Below are 17,846 nucleotides of genomic sequence, written 5' to 3' on the forward strand. Positions count from 1 at the left end.
GCGGTAACAAGAGTTTCTATAACAACGCAATTCGAGGCGGTGATTGGGTGTTCTTTCAAAGGGGCGTGTAAGGACCATGAAGAGGGCGGGGCCAAGAATACAGCCTAGGAATGCGCAGTCGGGAGAACAAAACTGGCGGAACTCAGGGTGGGGCAACGTCCTATTTCGAGTTTAAAGTAATCTTGGTCTCTTCCGGCCGCCGTAAAGGGGTTGGGTTTAGTGTTCTCCCGCCAATTTAAACCTGTGAGATGGAACCTAAAGATTAGAGGCGGTTGTGTGAGTCAGGAAGAGGGGCGGCATACTTGATTGTTTCTCTTTAGTTTCTTCGATTGCAGGTGAGGACGGGGAGTTGCGCTGTGTAGGGAACTGGGGGTGGGTTCAGGACGAAGTAACTGCAGCCTCTCCTCAGTTCCTGTTTTTCCCTTTAACGCCGTCAGGAGAGAGGTTGGAGTCGGTTTTTGCGGGCGGCGGTGTCCAGCGGAGAGCGTTTAAGTACGGAGGCCTAACTGACAAGTGTTTCATCTTGCTCATTCTCTCCTGTTCGCGAATCTGTTCTGCATTCCGCCGCCAGAGTGATCTCAAAATTATCAAATCAGGCCACTCGTTTGCTGAGTTCCCCTCTACCCCTTGTACTGAGAATAAAATTCAATCTTGAAGTCGAGGTTTTTTGGGCTCCACTGCTCTCTCCCTCACTGTCTTCTACTTTTGCTTTCACCCGGCAGCAGCATCAAACGCTTCCTACCCAGCCTCTGAGCCTTTGCACTCTGTTCCCTCTGTCTACGTCACGTTCCGCCTGAGTTTTGCGTGCTTGACTTCTTGTTATTCAGGTCTCAGCTCAGATGTCACCTCCTTCCCTTCCCAAACAAATCCTCCTTCAGCGACGCCTCACCTCATCCATTTAATCACTGTTTCCTTCAAATCATTTAACACTTTTTGCAATTATTTGTGCATTTGCTTTTTTTGTAGAGGTAGCGTAACAAGATGTGTATTAACTATTTTATTTTTGTCCGTTTTTCCCGCAAAAACATAAACTTCGTAATGGCAAAGACATTTTGTGCTTTGTTCAAGCTATACTGCCAGCTCCTACAAAGGTGCCTGGCACATAGTAAATAGGTATTCAGTAAACATCTGTTGAACAAGTAAATGTGGCAGTTATGGGCGGTTTCTCTATTTCACAGATGTGGGAAATTGAGACCTATAAAGGTATTCATTCCAGCCTGTCCCTCCTTCTTCATCTCCTCACTCCCACCCAAACACCAGTCACTAAAACTGTTCTCTATTCTCCAAACATGTTTTGTTTCTGTTCCCTTGCTTATGCTCTTAGGAAGAACTCTTTCAACATTTATAAAACTATGATCTTCAATTCTCAGCCCAAGTGTTACCTGCTTCCACTAACAACAAATTAGCTAACACCTAAAATTGAATGTTTGCCATCAACCAAGCATTGTTCTGTGAACATTTAAAACTCAAAACATTGGGAGTCTGAAGCAGAAAGATTGCTTGAGCCCAGGAGATCAAGGCCAGCCAGGGCAAAATAGTGAGACCCTTGTCTCTCAAAAAACCAGAAGTAAAAAATAGAAAACTCCTTCAGGTGGGTACAACTACGTTAGTCCCTTGGTATTGGTATCCACAGGAGATTGGTTCCGGGACCTCCCACAGATACCAAAACCCTGGGATGCTTAAGTCCCTGTCATAAAATGACATAGTATTTGCATGTAGCCTGGGAACATCTGCCTGTATCCTTTGAATCATCTCTAGACTACTTATCTTGCCTAACAATGTAAATGCGCTATGCCTGTAGGTGGAATCTAGGGATGTGGAACACATGGATATGGAGGGCCAACTATATGTATATATATGTATTTTTCCAAGATGGAGTTTCACTCTTGTTGCCCAAGCTGGAGTGCAGTGGCACATCTCAACCTACTGCAACCTCCGCCTCCCGGGTTCAAGCAATTCTCCAGCCTCAGCCTCCTGAGTAGCTGGGATTACAGGCGCACACCACTACGCCCAGCTAATTTTTTGCATTTTTAGTAGAGAGGGGGTTTCGTCATGTTGGCCAGGCTGGTCTCAAACTCCTGACCTCAGGTGATCCACCCACCTAAACCTCCCAAAGTTCTGGGATTATAGGCATGAGCCACCATGCCTGGCCTGTATATTCTTATTTTATAAATTAGAGAATTGAGGAACAGAAAGATTAAGTGATCACCCAAGGACAACTGCCTAGTCATTGTGAAAGAGCACCAAGTCAGAAATTGTTTCTTCCTTGTGCTATACCTTTTATAGATATTAAAACATACTTCTAGTAGCACTTATGAAACCAATTGTAATTATTTGATTATCATTCCCTACCAGTCTTGATCCAAGGATTGTTTTTCTCCTTAGTGTTCTTTTCCCACCCAGACTCCAGGTAATATGGTTTATGTAAACCTTTACTTTTTCAGATGGTTAAACCTCATAAGGTTTCAAGCTTAGTCTTTGGTCCAGAAACCTAATTCATTTTTTTCTCCTTCCCTAATCATTTTTATTTGTTGTATAATAATACTATGATAGCATTAATGGACTTTTTCTGAACTTCATCTGGAAACTTATCCTATGATATCCCAGACAATCTGGCAATTAAACCTACACTGTTTGCTGCTATACTGATTAAAGGTTTATTTCTAATGAAAACTTGGTATAATTCCAAACTAGACACACAAAAGTAGTGGAAGCTCTAGGATACATTGGTAAGATCAGAATTGTTGGTCTGTGTGCATAAACCAATATGTTCTCTGGTAACCATGATAGCTCTAGCTCCATTTATGTTATTGGCCCAAAGTGTTTAGTGGCCACAGCAATAACAAGAAGGCAAGGATGTCTGTATATGTTAATGTTAGACTTTTGTTTTTGTTTTGTGAGTAAGCTTTCTCATTTCCCAAGGAACCGGGTTCTATGCAACAAGATAATATGGTGTCTAATTTTATGTTGTTACAGGAAAGACAGTGGTTCCTGACTCAGGAAGACAGTCTCAGAAACATGTGGAATGATATTGAGCTGCTAACAAATGATGATACCGGAAGTGGGTACCTGAGTGTCGGTTCAAGAAAAGAACATGGAACTGCTTTATATCAAGTAGATATGCTAGTGAAGATCTCTTCTGAAAAGGTAGTGATTATTACACTGACTGTTTCATTAACAGAATTTTTACTGGGTGCTTAGTAGGGCTACTGGCCCACAGTAAATATTTTGTGAATGAATATAGCACTTCCTCAAGGAATCAAGATTCAATCTCAGATTGCTAGAAATTCACATCTGAATACCCTCTGCATCATGTTAGGATCAGTATTTTCACGACTGAAGGATTCTTAGTTCCTCTTGATATTTCATGCACGCTAAATATGTGTAAGTTGACGCGAAGAGCATTTTTTTTTTTTTTTTGAGACAGAGTCTTGCTCTGTCACCTAGGCTGGAGTGCAGTGGTATGATCACGGCTCACTGCGATCTCTGCCTCCCAAGATTCAAGTAATTCTCGTGCCTCAGCCTCCCGAGTAGCTGAGATTACAGATGTGCGCCACCATGCTCAGCTAATTTTTTGTATTTTTGTAGAGATGGGATTTCACCATATTGTCCAGGCTGGTCTTGAACTCCTGGCCTCAAGCAATCCACCCACCTCAGCCTCCCAAAGTGCTGGGATTACAGGTGTGAGCCACCATGCCCGGCATACAAAGAATATCTACCACTAACGTAGGAAATAAAATGTTACCAATGGAGTTAAAGGCTCTGAGGGTCCATCCCTGAATCTGTGTTCCTCCTGTTCCCTACCAGACTCAAGCACCCTGCTGAGTATGAGGTTTATCCATGCATTTCTTTCTACATTTTAACTTTCTTCTGTTAGTAATTGCACCATTCTTGCTCCATACCTGAAACCTTATTCTTTGCCTTGCATAGAAGGTACTATTAGGTGGGTGTGGCGGCACGCACATATAGTCCCAACTACTTGGGAGGCTGGTATTTAATTCTTTTTTTAATTAAAAAATTTTTTTATTTTTACTCAAATGGATTCTGACAGATAATTCTCTTAATAAAAAAACCTAGAGCAAAAGACAGGGCATCCACTGGGGATGTTATTCCTAAACAGAATGAAATTTATGCTTTTGACTTTTTTTTTTAAACTGGCTGATAGGATTTAAAAAAGAAATCATTCTTTTTTTTTTTTTTTTTTTTTTTTTTGAGACAGAGTCTCGCTTAGTCGCCCAGGCTGGAGTGCAGTGGCTCGATCTCAGCTCACTGCAAGCTCCGCCTCCTGGGTTCACGCCATTCTCCTGCCTCAGCCTCCCGAGTAGCTGGGACTACAGGCGCCCGCCGCCTCGCCCGGCTAATTTTTTGCATTTTTAGTAGAGACGGGGTTTCACAGTGTTAGCCAGGATGGTCTCGATCTCCTGACCTTGTGATCCGCCCGCCTCGGCCTCCCAAAGTGCTGGGATTATAGGCGTGAGCCACCGCGCCCGGCCAGAAATCATTCTTTGTGCTGCTTTAAGCTTGTGTCTGTTGAACTGTGCTGCCTTTTTTTTTTTTTTTTGAGACGGAGTCTTGCTCTGTCACCCAGGCTGGAGTGCAGTGGCCGGATCTCAGCTCACTGCAAGCTCCTCCTCTCGGGTTCACGCCATTCTCCTGCCTCAGCCTCCCGAGTAGCTGGGACTACAGGCACCCACCACTTCGCCCGGCTAGTTTTTTGTATTTTTTAGTAGAGACGGGGTTTCACCGTATTAGCCAGGATGGTCTCGATCTCCTGACCTCATGATCCGCCCGTCTCGGCCTCCCAAAGTGCTGGGATTACAGGCTTGAGCCACCGCGCCCGGCCTTTTTTTTTTTTTTTTTTTTTTTTTGAGACAGAGTCTCACACTGTTGCCTAGGCTGGAGTACAGTGGTGTGATCTGGGCTCGGCTCACTGCAACCTCTGCCTCCTGGGTTCAAAAAATTCTCCTGTCTTGGCCGGGCGCGGTGGCTCAAGCCTGTAATCCCAGCACTTTGGGAGGCCGAGACGGGTGGATCACGAGGTCAGGAGATCGAGACCATCCTGGCTAACACGGTGAAACCCCATCTCTACTAAAAAATACAAAAAACTAGCCAGGCGAAGTGGCGGGCGCCTGTGGTCCCAGCTACTCGGGAGGCTGAGGCAGGAGAATGGCGTAAACCCGGGAGGCGGAGCTTGCAGTGAGCTGAGATCCGGCCACTGCACTCCAGCCTGGGCGACAGAGCCAGACTCAGTCTCAAAAAAAAAAAAAAAAAAAAAATTCTCCTGTCTCAATTTCCCAAGTAGCAGGGATTACACATGCCACCATGCTACAAAAAATTTTTGTATTTTTAGTAGAGATGGGGTTGCCCAGGCTGGTCTTGAACTCCTGGCCTCAAGTGATCCACCTGCCTTGGCCTCTGAAAGCGCTGGGATAAAGGCATGAGCCATTGCTCCTGGGTTGTACTGCTTTTAATGTACCATGAATCATATTAAAGGCAGCATAGTCCAACAATAAGATAACTAATATAGGATAAACATTAATTACGAGTAGTACAAATAAATCTCATTGTATTTTTTGGCATTATTAGAGGCAAAAATTTAAAGTACAGCATAATTTTAAAAAAGTTTTTGAATCCTTCAAGACATCTGAAAGCACAGTTTCTATGAGGAAATGACGTCTATTTTTTAGTATTTTTGTTTGTTTGTTTGTTTGAGATGGAGTCTTGCTCTTTCGCCCAGGTTGGAGTGTGGTGGCGCAGTCTCGGCTCACTGCAAGCTCTGCCTCCTGAGTTCACGCCATTCTCCTGCCTCAGCTGCCCGAGTAGCTGGGACTACAGGTGCCTGCCACCATGCCTGGCTAATCTTTGTATTTTTAGTAGAGACGGGGTTTCACCATGTTAGCCAGGATGGTCTCGATCTCCTGACCTTGTGATCCGCCCGCCTCAGCCTCCCAAAGTGCTGGGATTACAGGCGTGAGCCACTGCGCCCGGCCATTTGTATGTTTGTTTTTTTTTAAGAGAGTTTCTCACTCTGTAGCCCAGGCTGGAGTACAGTGACGTGATGTTGACTCATTACAACCTCCCACTCCTGAGTTCAAGCGATTCTCCTACCTCAGCTTCTGGAGTAGCTGGGATTATAGGTGCCTGCCACCACGCCTACCTAATTTTTTTTTGTTTTTCTTTTTGAGACAGAGTCTTGCTCTGTCGCCAGGCTGGAGTGCAAGTGGCGTGATCTCAGCTCATTGCAGCCTCCGCCTCCCGGGTTCAAGTGATTCTTCTGCCTGAGCCTCCTGAGTAGCTGGGAATACAGGCATGAGCCACCACGCCCAGCTAATTTTTGTATTTTTGGTAGAGATGAGGCTTCACCATGTGGGGCAGGATGGTCTTCATCTCTTGACCTTGTGATCCACCCACCTCAGCCTCCCAAAATTCTGGGATTACAGGCATGAATTGCCGTGCCCGGGCTTTATTTTTTAATATTATCAGGAGCCTTAAAACATGGAAGTGGCTCAGGCCTTTCTTGACCTCAAGGTTGCTGTTGAAAAATAATAGTGTGTGTGTATAGAATCTTGGATTCTGTCAGGAACTAAAATTCTATTATTAGCACAGGGCATATACTTATCAACGTGTTTTGAACATCTGCTATGTTCTGAGCCCAGTATTAGGCACTTGGACATAAGATGGCATTTTATTCATTCCTTTTAGGATCTTACCTTAAAGTTAGGCACACAGGACCCAAACAATAAAAGATATTTAGCTGTGCAAGTCATTATATGCTAAATGCCAAATGAACAATACAGACAGTAAATGAGTAGGAATTCAATCGATGGAGAGCTCATTTTGGGTTGAGCAGTTTAAGGAGCATTTCCTTAAGAAACTATGTGTGAGCCCGGTGTGGTGGCATGTCCTGTAGTCCCAGCTACTCAGAGGCTGAGGTAGGAGAATGGCTTGAGCCCAGGAGTTCAAGGCCAGCCTGGGCAACGTAGGGAGACAACGTCTCTAAAAAAAAATTAAAATTAAAAATAAACTACACTTGCTTTGGGCCTTAACAAGGAGAACAGTTTAGGCAGGGAGAACTGTGTGTGGACAGATCCCTAGAATATATAGTGCCGTTCTTTTTTTTTTTTTTTTTTTTTTTTTTTTTTTTTTTTTTTGAGGTGGAGTCTTGCTCTGTTTCCCAGGCTGGAGTGCAGTGGTGTTATCTCGGCTCACTGCAACCTCTGTCTCTCAGGTTCAAGTGATTCTCGTGCCTTACCCTCCCAGTAGCTGGGATTACATGTGACCTCCACCATGCCTGGCTAATTTTAGTGCCATTCCTTGTTGGCAGTGCCTTCGTGTAACCTTTTACTAGTTGAAGAAGCAAGTAAAAAGATAAGGAGGCCGGGCGCAGTGCCTCACACTTGTATTCCCGACATTTTGGGTGGTTGAAGTGGAAGGATCATTTGAGTCCAGGAGTTCTAGACCAGCCTTGCCTACATGGTGAAAACCCCATCTCTAAAACAATAAATAAATAAATAAATTGGCCAGGTGTGGTGATGTGCATGTGTAGTTCCAGCTGCTTGGGTGGAGGAGGCACGAAGATCCCATGAGCCCAGGCGTTTAAGGCTGCAGTGAGTTATGATGGCATCACTGCATTCCAGGCCGAGTGACAGAGGGAGACCCTGTCTCAAAGTAAAGGAAAAAATGAGGTAGAAGAGGGATCAGAATGTTGGGGAATTTTCAAGGATTACACCTGGAGAAGATGACTTTTGGAATAGTCATAAAATGAGGTGAATAGCTGCATTTTGTCAGAGAAGAATAGGACTAGTTAACATTTATTGAGCATATACTATGTGCAAGGCTCTCTTATAAGCCCTTTACATGAATTCGTTTCATCTTTATTCAGGTGAACCTTGTTGGTATTATTATTATTATTATTACCCTTTTACAGAGAGTTAGTTGACACATTTGCCTAAGATCACTCAGCTAGTAAGGGACTGAGCTTCCTCAACCACTAATCTGTCCAAGTACTTCAAGACAGCTATGTGTGGGAAGCTCTCGGCAACAGAACTGAATACTGGAGACTCTGATTTGGCTTGTCTAGTGTTTTTAAAAATGTTGACTTAGCTGCCAATATTTAAAAATCAGAACATGTCACATAAAGATCCAGCTTCTGTTGATGAATGGGCAGGTATGGCCATGCCAGTGCTGCATCCCCACCGGGCTTCCCACTGGCTGGTGTGAAACAGATTCTATTCTTTCATGTCTGTGGGGGTGTGGACCCTCCAGTTCACAGTTCACCACCATTCCCCTGCCTAGCATATCCACGACACCAAGACTTCATGCCAATCTTGATTAATTCATTATGTTAATGCCTGGCTCCTGCATCATAAAGTCAATCCTGAGGAAACAAGGACTTGAACGTGAGAATCCCTTGCCCTTCCTGCCCATCCTAAACTGTTTTTCTACTTAGCATCCTGGATGGATTCAAGATATACCATACAAAGAAAAACTCGATGATTAAGTAGATCGAGGGGCAAAGAAAAAAAGCCTGTCAAGTTTTAAAGTGGGGTATTGGGGAATTTGATGATACTATTGATAAGTATTGTTAAACTCGTATAAAAATGTTTGAATTTTCGTCATGCTTTTCTCTCCCACAGGCCTCATTAAATCCAAAGATACAGGCATGCAGTTTAAGTGATGGGTTTATTATTGTAGCCGACCAATCAGTGATATTGCTTGACAGTATTTGTAGATCACTTCAATTGCATCTTGTCTTTGGTAAGTATAATGTAATGAAGTAAGATAAATTGGAAGTCAAATACCTGCTGCCAATTTCTGCTGGATTGCCTCCTCTTTATTATTTCTAAGGTTTCAAATTCGACCAATTTCAAGTAATTAAGCTTGAGTGCTTAGTGCCTTGTTTGTGCTGGGCACTAGAGTCAAAGGACACTGAGATCCCTTCTCTCTTTAAGGGGAAATACACATGTAAAGCAACAATTTAGTTTGCTTGCTTGTGTTAGAATACTATGGAAAACACGAGCTCATTTGTGTTCAAATTCCTGAATCTTGTACAGAATTTCGGTATCATTAATGGATATTTGCATATTTTTAGAATGAATAGCTCTCTAAAAATCTTTTAACATACTTATGAATTAATTCTTCATCAAGCTACAAGACTTCAAGTACATGCAGATGTGGACTTGAGAGTGAATTAAAGCCGGACATGGTGGCTTTATGCCTGTAATCCCAGCCCTTTGGAAGGCTGAGGCCGCTGGATCACTTGCGGTCAGGAGTTCAAGACCAACCTGGCCAACATGGTGAAACCCCATTTCTACTAAAAATACAAAAATCACTCCTGTAATCTTTGTACTTTGGAAGGCCCGGTTGGGTAGATTGCCTGAGCTCAGGGGTTTGAGACCAGCCTGGGCAACACGGTGAGACCCCGTTTTCTCTAAGAATATACAAAAATTAGCTGGCCGTGCTGGTGTGCATCTGTAGTTTCAGCTACTTGAGAGGCTGAGGTAGGAGAATTGCTTGAACCTGGGAGGTGGAGGTTGCAATGAGCCAAGATCATGCCACTGCACTCCAGTCTGGGTGACAGAGCAAGACTGTCTCCAAAACAAAAACAAAAACAAAAATTAGCTGGGCATGGTGGCATACACCTGTAATCCCAGCTACTCAGGAGTCTGAGGCAGGAGAATTGCTTGAACCCAGGAGGCAGAGGTTGCAGTGAGCCAAGATTATGCCACTGTACTCTAGCCTGAGTGACAAGAGTAAGAGTCTTGTCTCAAAAACAAAAAAGAGTGAATTAAGGGGTAAATCAATGATGGTACTGAGCTTAGGCACGAATATTATGAAAGCTTTTTTTTTTTTTTTTTTGAGATGGAATCTCGCTCTGTTGCCCAGGCTGGAGTGCATTGGCACAATCTCAGCTCACTGCAAACTCTGCCTCCCGGGTTCACGCCATTCCCCTGCCTCAGCCTCCCGAATACCTGGGACTACAGGCACCCGCCATCATGCCTGGCTAATTTTTTGTGTGTATATATATATATTTTTTTTTTTTTTTTAGTAGAGATAGCGTTTCACCGTGTTAGCCAGGATAGTCTCGATCTCCTGACCTTGTGATCTGCCTGCCTTGGCCTCCCAAAGTGCTAGGATTATAGGCGTGAGCCACCACACCCGGCCCCGAAAGTTTTTTCTTTCTTGAGTAGAAATTTTTTTTTTTTTGAGATATAGTCTCGTACTGTCACCTAGGCCAGGATGCAGTGGTGTGATGTTGGCTCACTGCAACCTCCTCTTCCAGTGTTTAAGCAATTCTCCTGCCTCAGCCTCCCAGGTATCTGGGACTATAGGCACCCATCACCACGCCCTGCTAATTTTTTTTTTTTTTTTTTGTATTTTTAGTAGAAACAGGGTTTCACTATGTTGGCCAGGCTGGTCTTGAACTCCTGACCTCGTGATCCACCCGCCTCGACCTCCTGAAGTGTTGGGATTACAGACGTGAGCCACTGTGCCTGGCCTTTTTTTTTTTTTTTTTTTTTTTTTGCTGAGACAGAGTCTCGCTCTGTGGCCCAGGCTGGAGTGCAGTGGTGTTCTCTCAGCTCACTGCAACTTCCACCTCCCAGGTTCAAGAGATTCTTCTGCCTCAGCCTCCTGAGTAGCTGGGATTACAGGTGCCCGGCACCATGCCTGGTAATTTTTGTATTTTTAGTAGGGTCGGGTTTCACCATGTTGGTCAGGCTGGTCTCAAATTCCTGACTGCAAATGATCCACCTACCTTGGCCTCCCGAAGTGCTGGGATTACAGACGTGAGCCACTGTACCCGGCCATTGAGTAGAAATTTTAAGAGACAGATAGTTGTTGAAACTTTTACATAAGAACTTAGACAACTGAAAAGGAAACAACGCATGCATTTGGAACATATCTTGATTGCAACATGGAGGCAATAAACTTGTGTTTTATGAAATCTTGACGTATTGACCCTGATTAGTCCACAAGATTCACAGTTTCTTCTATGAAATGGTGGGATGCGGTAATGATGAACCATTTGTGGAAAGATACTGTGGCAGAATAACTTGTGTTCATAAGCCAGTTACATCTTACTGTTTTTCTTGTCCCTTGCCTTTCTGCTTTGTTTTCTGTTACCTTAGCCTTCTTGCTTTTGCATGAATACAACAGGCACTTCCCACCCGATGATCTTTCCTCGAGCTGTGCCCACCGTCTGAATGCTCTGAATGCTCTTCCATCTTAGCCATTTGGCTAATTTCCTCACCTCTTTCATGTATCCTGTGAGCTTTCTAATTAACACTGCAAAACGCACCGTTCTTCTGAGGTCTCTTACCTGGCTCTACATTTTTTTTCCAGAACATCTATCACCTTCTTACATGTCTTACAGTTTGTTTATTATGCTAATTGTTTATCAGCTATTTCCTTTTTTTTTTTTTTTTGGGACAGTGTGACTCTGTCGCCTAGGCTGGAGTGCAGTGGTGTGATTTCAGCTCACTGCAACCTCCACCTCCTGGGTTCAAGCAATTCTCCTGTCTCAGCCTCCTGAGTAGCCTGGATTACAGGCACATGCCACCATGCCCAGCTAATTTTATATTTTTAGTAGAGTCGGGGTTTCACCATGTTGGCCAGACCGGTCTCGAACTCCTGACCTCAAGTGATCTGCCTGCCTCGGCCTCCCAAAGTGCTGGGATTACAGGTGTGAGCCACCACGCCTGGTCATTTATCTGCTATTTCTGCCTTAGAATATGAACTTTGTGATGGTGGTAATCTTTTGTTACTGTTCTCAGATATATGCAAAAGGCCTAGAACAATGCTTAGCATAAAGTAAGTGCTCAATAAATATTTGTTGACCAGCTGCGTGCAGTGGCTCACATCTGTAACCTCAGCACTTTGGGAGGCAGAGATGGACAATCGCTTGAGCCCAGGAGTTCGAGACCGGTCTAGGTAACATGGCAAAACCCCATCTCTACAAAAAGTACAAAAAATTAGCTGGCCATAGTAGTGTGTACCTGTGGTCCCAGCTACCTGGGAGGCTGAGGCGGGAGAATTGCCTGACTGAGCCCAGGAAGTCTAGGGTGCAGTGAACTGAGGTGGTACCACTCCACTCCAGCCTGGGTAGTAGAGCGAGATGCTGTCTCAAAAACAAAACAAAACAAAAAATATTTGTTGACTGAATAAAAGTCAACAACATTCTTTTTTACTTTCATCACATCTGTTTTGCAGTATTTAGAAGTAACTTAAGTAATTGTTGGCTTTTTAATGAGAAAAATTTGTATTTTTTTTGTATTGGAAATAAGGATTTTCAAAGGAAGCTTGTAACTTTTATTTGAAATTTTCAGATACTGAAGTGGATGTAGTTGGCCTTTGTCAAGAAGGAAAGTTTCTTTTGGTTGGCGAGAGAAGTGGCAACCTACATCTTATTCATGTAACATCAAAACAAACACTACTCACTAATGTAAGATCTTGTTATATTTTAATTTTCATTATTTAAATTCTAAATAATCTCTTAGACAACTAAAACTTCAGCAAACTATTACTTAATATGTGTTTTAAATTAAAACAATGTTTTTTTGAACAATTAAGCTTTGAAGGTGTTACCACAGCTTGAATCCTGAGTTTTTGGCTCTCGTGTAAATAGAAATTAACACCAGGTCAAACAGAAATTTTCCCAGGGAAGGTTTAGTAGTCTTGTGGCTCAAGGAATCTCAAGGGAACACCGTATGGGAAAGGGATGCCAAGTGCTAGCTTCCTGAAGGGTTTATAGCTCTTGTCGTTTTGAGGAAGCTGAGGTGAGAAAAGTGATTTGTAGGCATGTAGAGGCAGGGAACTTTCAGCACCTGTGAATTGATCGCATCCTTTTGCATGTGTTGTATGTCTCATTAGCATGTTAAATCTCCATCCCTGGGTATGATTTTTAGTATCATAATTAGGTTAAAATGAGGAAATACTCGGTTAAAGGCCAGGGCTGAAGTCCGTCTTGTGCTCAGCTGGCTGGATCTAGTCAGGTGCTAGAGTCCTGCTTTACTAACCTTGGAAGATGGTCAGGTTTTTATTAGGAATGCGAGAGTCCCACTTTAACAACTTTGGGAGAAGTAACTCCAGGAGACGAACGGTTAGGTTCTTGTGTGGTTGGGAATTCAGCTTGGTCAGCTAAGTCAGGAGCAGGCAGCTTGTTAAGGGAAGCAGGAAGGTAGAGGAGGGAATGCCCAGACATATGAAGCCTTTGGGGTCTTGCTTACAATGTCTCTTGCCTGCCAGAATTGAGTTTCTTCCCTGTACTGAACGGTATTTTAAATTAAAAGAATGTTTTTTTGAAAAATTAAGCTTTGAAGGTGTTACTATAGCTTGGATCCCAAATTCTTGGCTCTCACGTAATAGAAATTAACACCAGGTCAAACAAAAATTTTCTTAGGCCAGGTTTAGTAAGCTTGTGGCTCAAGGAATCACAAGAGAGCAGTCTCAAAGGTATTTAGTACGCTTGTCCAAAATAGTTTTCCATTTTAAAAGTAAGATGTTTGGAATATAGGCAGAATTATTGCTAATGATAATTGATAACTTTAAAGAATAAAGTCCTTGATTGTAATTTTCTGTGTTTAATTTTATTATTTGAAATTAATTTGCATTTAGGCATTTGTTCGGAAAGCTAATGATGAAAATCGGCGGACTTACCAGAATCTTGTCATTGAGAAGGATGGTTCAAATGAAGGTAAGTTTTCTTGAATTTTTGAATGACTTTTTTTTTTTTATTTTTTATTTTTTAAATGGAGTCTCGCTTTGTCTCCCAGGCTGGAGTGCAGTGGCGCAATCTCAGCTCACTGCAACCTCCAGCTCCCGGGTTCAAGCGTCTTCTGCCTCAGTCTCCTGAGTAGCTGGGATTACAGGCGTGTGCCACCACGCCCGGCTAATTTTTGTGTTTTTAGTAGAGATGGAGTTTCACCATGTTGGCCAGGCTGGTCTCAAGCTCCTGACCCCAAGTGAGTGATCCACCTGCCTGGGCCTCCCAAAGTGTTGAGATTACAGGCGTGAGTCACTGTACCCAGCCTGAATGACTTCTGACTAATATCTAATCAAAAATTCCAATTTTTGGTTAATAAATTATATAAATTCATTGTTATGTTATCTACATTTTTTCTGTTTTTTTTTTTTTTTTTTTTTTTTTTTTTTGAGATGAAGTCGCTCCCTCTTGTCCCCCAGGCTGGAATACAATGGCACGACCTCAGCTCACTGAAACCTCTGCCTCCCGGGTTCAAGCGATTCTCCTGCCTCAGTCTCCCAAGTAGCTGGGATTACAGGCGCCTGCTACCACGCCTGGCTAATTTTTTGTTTTTAATAGAGACGGGGTTTCACCGTGTTGGCCAGGCTGGTCTCGAACTCCTGACCTCAGGTGATCCGCCCGCCTCAGGTGATCCGCCTGTGAGCCACTGTGCCCGGCCTTTTCTGTATTTTTTTATACATTTTTTCCTATCAATGCAATTAATATTGTAAGAAACAATTTTTATATTTTAGCTCTTTTTAGAGGTTTAAACATATACTTTTCCTAAATATAATATTCTAAACTTATTTCTACAGTTTCGAGATTTCTATAGGTTACCAAGGAGACATTATATTCTTTTAAAATGTGTTTCTGGGCTTCAGTATATTTATTATATTTTTACTTCAACAAATGTTAACTGGGCCTTAATTTATTTTGATATATCTGAGATTTTTTTTTTCTGGCACATGAAGTTTGTTATTTTAATAAAAGTTTCAAAAGAAGTTAACAATGTTTTTTGCGAATAAGTTACTAGTTCTTTGTAAATAAGTTTTATCTGTAACATTACTATATTTGATTATTAGAATTTAAATGAGCAGGCTGTGTGTGGTGGCCCACATCTGTAATCCTAGCATTTTAGGAGACTGAGGTGGGAGCATCGCTTGAGTCTAGGAGCTCGAAACCAGCCTGGATAACATAGAGAGACCTCCACCTCTACAAAAAATAAAAAATTAGCCAGATGTGTTGGTGCGTGTAGTCCCACCTTCTCAGGAGGCTGAGTTGGGAGGATCTCTTGGGCCTGGAGGTTGCAGCTGCAGTGAGCTGTGGTCATGCCATTGCACTCCAGCCTGGGAGATAGATTGAGACCCTGTCTCAAAAAAAAAAAAAAACTTCACATTGACATATTTTTAAGGTAGTTCCAGATACCGTTTGTGCGTGCGTGCCTGCCTGCCTGCCTGCCTGCCTGCCTTCCTTCCTTCCTTCCTTCCTTCCTTCCTCTTTCTCTATTTTTTTTTTTTTTTCTGAGATGGAGTTCCACTCTATTGCCCAGGCTGGAATGTAGCGGTGCAATTTCGGCTCACTGCAACCTCTGCCATCCAGGTTCAAGCAGTTCTCCTGCCTCAGCCTCCTGAGTAGCTGGGACTACAGGTGCACACCCCCACACCCAGCTAATTTTTGTATTTCTAGTAGAGACAGGGTTTCACCATGTTGGTCAGGCTGGTCTCGAGCTCCTGACCTTATGATCCACCTGCCTTGGCCTCCCAAAGTGTTGGCATTACAGGCGTGAGCCACTGCGCCCCGCCTCTTTCTCTCTTTATTTCTCTCTTTGTTCAAAAGCCACATTCAAACAGACGCTGGTTTAAATTTTATATCCATGTGCCTTTTAAAGTAACTGATTCCCGGCCATGTGCAGTGGCTTTCACCTGTAATCCCAGCACTTTGGGAGGCTGAGGCAAGTGGATCTCAAGGTCAAGAGATCGAGACCATCCTGGCCAACATGGTGAAACTCTGTCTCTACTAAAAATACAAAAATTAGCTGGGCGTGGTGGTGCACGCCTATACTCCCAGCTACTCGGGAGGCTGAGGCAGGAGAATCGCTTGCACCCTAGAGGCAGAGGTTGCAGTGAGCCGAGATTGCACCACTGCACTCCAGCCTGGCGGCAGAATGAGACTCCATCTCAAAAAAAAGAAACTGATTCTGATTTTATTTCAATAGGTACCTATTATATGCTACTTCTTACGTACAGTGGATTTTTTTGTGTTACAAACCTTCAGCTTTTAAAAATTCAACAAGGTAAGTAATACATTATATTTTTATTATTGATTTGCAGCAATATTTACTAGTTTTATTAATTTAGTAATTAGTAAAATTTTAAGTACTCTCTTTAAGCTTATTTTATCTTAATTGTATTTAGTTATAATTGAGCATACTTTTAAGTATTCAGAGTACACTTATTCTCCTCTATTAGAGCTGGAACAGTATTTGAATAAATGTAATTTTGGTATGGCCTTCAAGGAGCTTAGTTGGGGAGAAAAGCTTCAACAGTTTAGTTGGGAAAGACAAGACATTTGCTAGCACAATAATAAATGCTTTTTAATGTGGTGAATGAACCTGGAAATGGAAATGACTATGTAGTGTTAGTAGTGCAGAACAGGGCGGGCGCAGTGGCTCATGCCTATAATCCCAGCATTTTGGGAGGCCAAGGCGGGCAGATCACCTGAGGTTGGGAGTGTAAGACCAGCCTGACCAACATGGAGAAACCCTGTCTCTACTAAAAATACAAAATTAGCCAGGCAGGGTGGCAGGCGCCTGTAATCCCAGCTACTCGGGAGGCTGAGGCAGGAGAATTGCTTGAACCCAGGAGGCAGAGGTATGGTGGGCTGAGATCACGCCGTAGCACTTCAGTCTGGGCAGCAAGAGAGAAACTCTGTCTCAAAAGAAAAATATATATAGTGCAGAACAATAATGTAAAATATGTTTTAAGCTAGTAGTCTGGACCATTTATCCCTCTGAGCCAAGTGAAAGTGTTTGAGGAATGGATTTGGAACAGGTATATAATATTTTATTTTATTTTATTTTATTTATTTATTTATTTATTTTTGAGATGGAGTCTCGCTCTGTTGCCTAGGCTCGAGTGCAGTGGTGCAATATCGGCTCACTGCAACCTCCACTTCCCAGGTTCAAGTGATTCTTGTGCCTCAGTCTCCCAAGTAACTGGGATTACAGGTGTGCACAACCACACCTGGCTAAGTTTTGTATTTTTACTAGAGGCGAGGTTTCACCATGTTGGCCAGGCTGGTCTCCAACTCCTCCTTGTCAAGTGATCTGCCAGTCTCGGCCTCCCAAAGTGCTAGGATTATAGGCATGAGTCACTGCGCCCAGCCTAAGTGACATTTTAAAAATATTGACTTGCCAGGCCTGTGCTAGGTCTTGGGTATATGACAAGATTGAAGATTTGTTTTCCATAGCTTAATGATGGAGCTAGAAAAGTAAGAGCTATTCCAAACAGTGAGAAGTGCAGGAGCATTGGAGTAGGGAGAAGATCCCCTTAGTAGGAAGAGAGGTGGTAAGGGTAAGTATGGAGAGGTACTGGCTGGTCCCCTAAATCTAACATGTCACAGTTTGCGTATTTTGGTCAGGGGCAAAACTTGATTCTCACCAGTGTTCTTTGAACTAGATTGTATTTAATTTCACCTTGACACAAAAGAGGTGACTTGTATTGTTTTATAGATTAATATTATACATTTAGCCTGCTTTCTTTTTTAATGCAGCAATTGAGAATGTAGACTTCAGTACAGCAAAAAAGGTAAGAAAATAAATCCATAGTGTCCTCTTAAAAAAATTACATTTAATGTAAATGTAGTAGTGTTTCTGTATATAATAAGTCTACTTCTTGATATTTTAGAAATTATTATGATACAACATTTTAATTACATTTCTACTTAAAAATACATTTAGGCCGGGCGCAGTGGCTCATGCCTGTAATCCCAGCACTTTGGGAGGCTGAGGGGGCGGATCACCTGAGGTCGGGAGTTTGAGACCAGTCTGACCAACATGGAGAAACCCCATCTCTACTAAAAAACATAAAATTAGCCATGGGGTGGT

General features: G+C 42.8%; 1 protein-coding gene across 2 annotated transcripts in view; it reads left to right on the forward strand.

Annotated features, from left to right (window-relative positions):
• Positions 1–128: 128 nt before the first annotated feature.
• The window catches only part of KNTC1 (kinetochore associated 1), a 101,486-nt gene continuing 83,768 nt past the window's right edge, over positions 129–17,846 (forward strand). The window contains exons 1-7 of one of the 2 annotated variants that reach the window (XM_015151761.3): positions 129–335; positions 2,977–3,147; positions 8,637–8,757; positions 12,327–12,442; positions 13,615–13,693; positions 15,957–16,034; positions 17,513–17,547. In XM_015151761.3, coding sequence (XP_015007247.3) covers positions 3,019–3,147; positions 8,637–8,757; positions 12,327–12,442; positions 13,615–13,693; positions 15,957–16,034; positions 17,513–17,547 — 558 coding nt within the window. In that variant the 5' untranslated portion in view covers positions 129–335; positions 2,977–3,018. Of the gene's footprint in view, positions 336–1,047; positions 1,592–2,976; positions 3,148–8,636; positions 8,758–12,326; positions 12,443–13,614; positions 13,694–15,956; positions 16,035–17,512; positions 17,548–17,846 lie in introns of those variants that run through there. The other variant, XM_077955571.1, reaches the window with a different exon arrangement.

The sequence above is a fragment of the Macaca mulatta genome, chromosome 11 (genome assembly GCF_049350105.2).
Source record: "Macaca mulatta isolate MMU2019108-1 chromosome 11, T2T-MMU8v2.0, whole genome shotgun sequence".
In the NCBI taxonomy this organism is placed as follows: Eukaryota; Metazoa; Chordata; class Mammalia; order Primates; family Cercopithecidae; genus Macaca; species Macaca mulatta.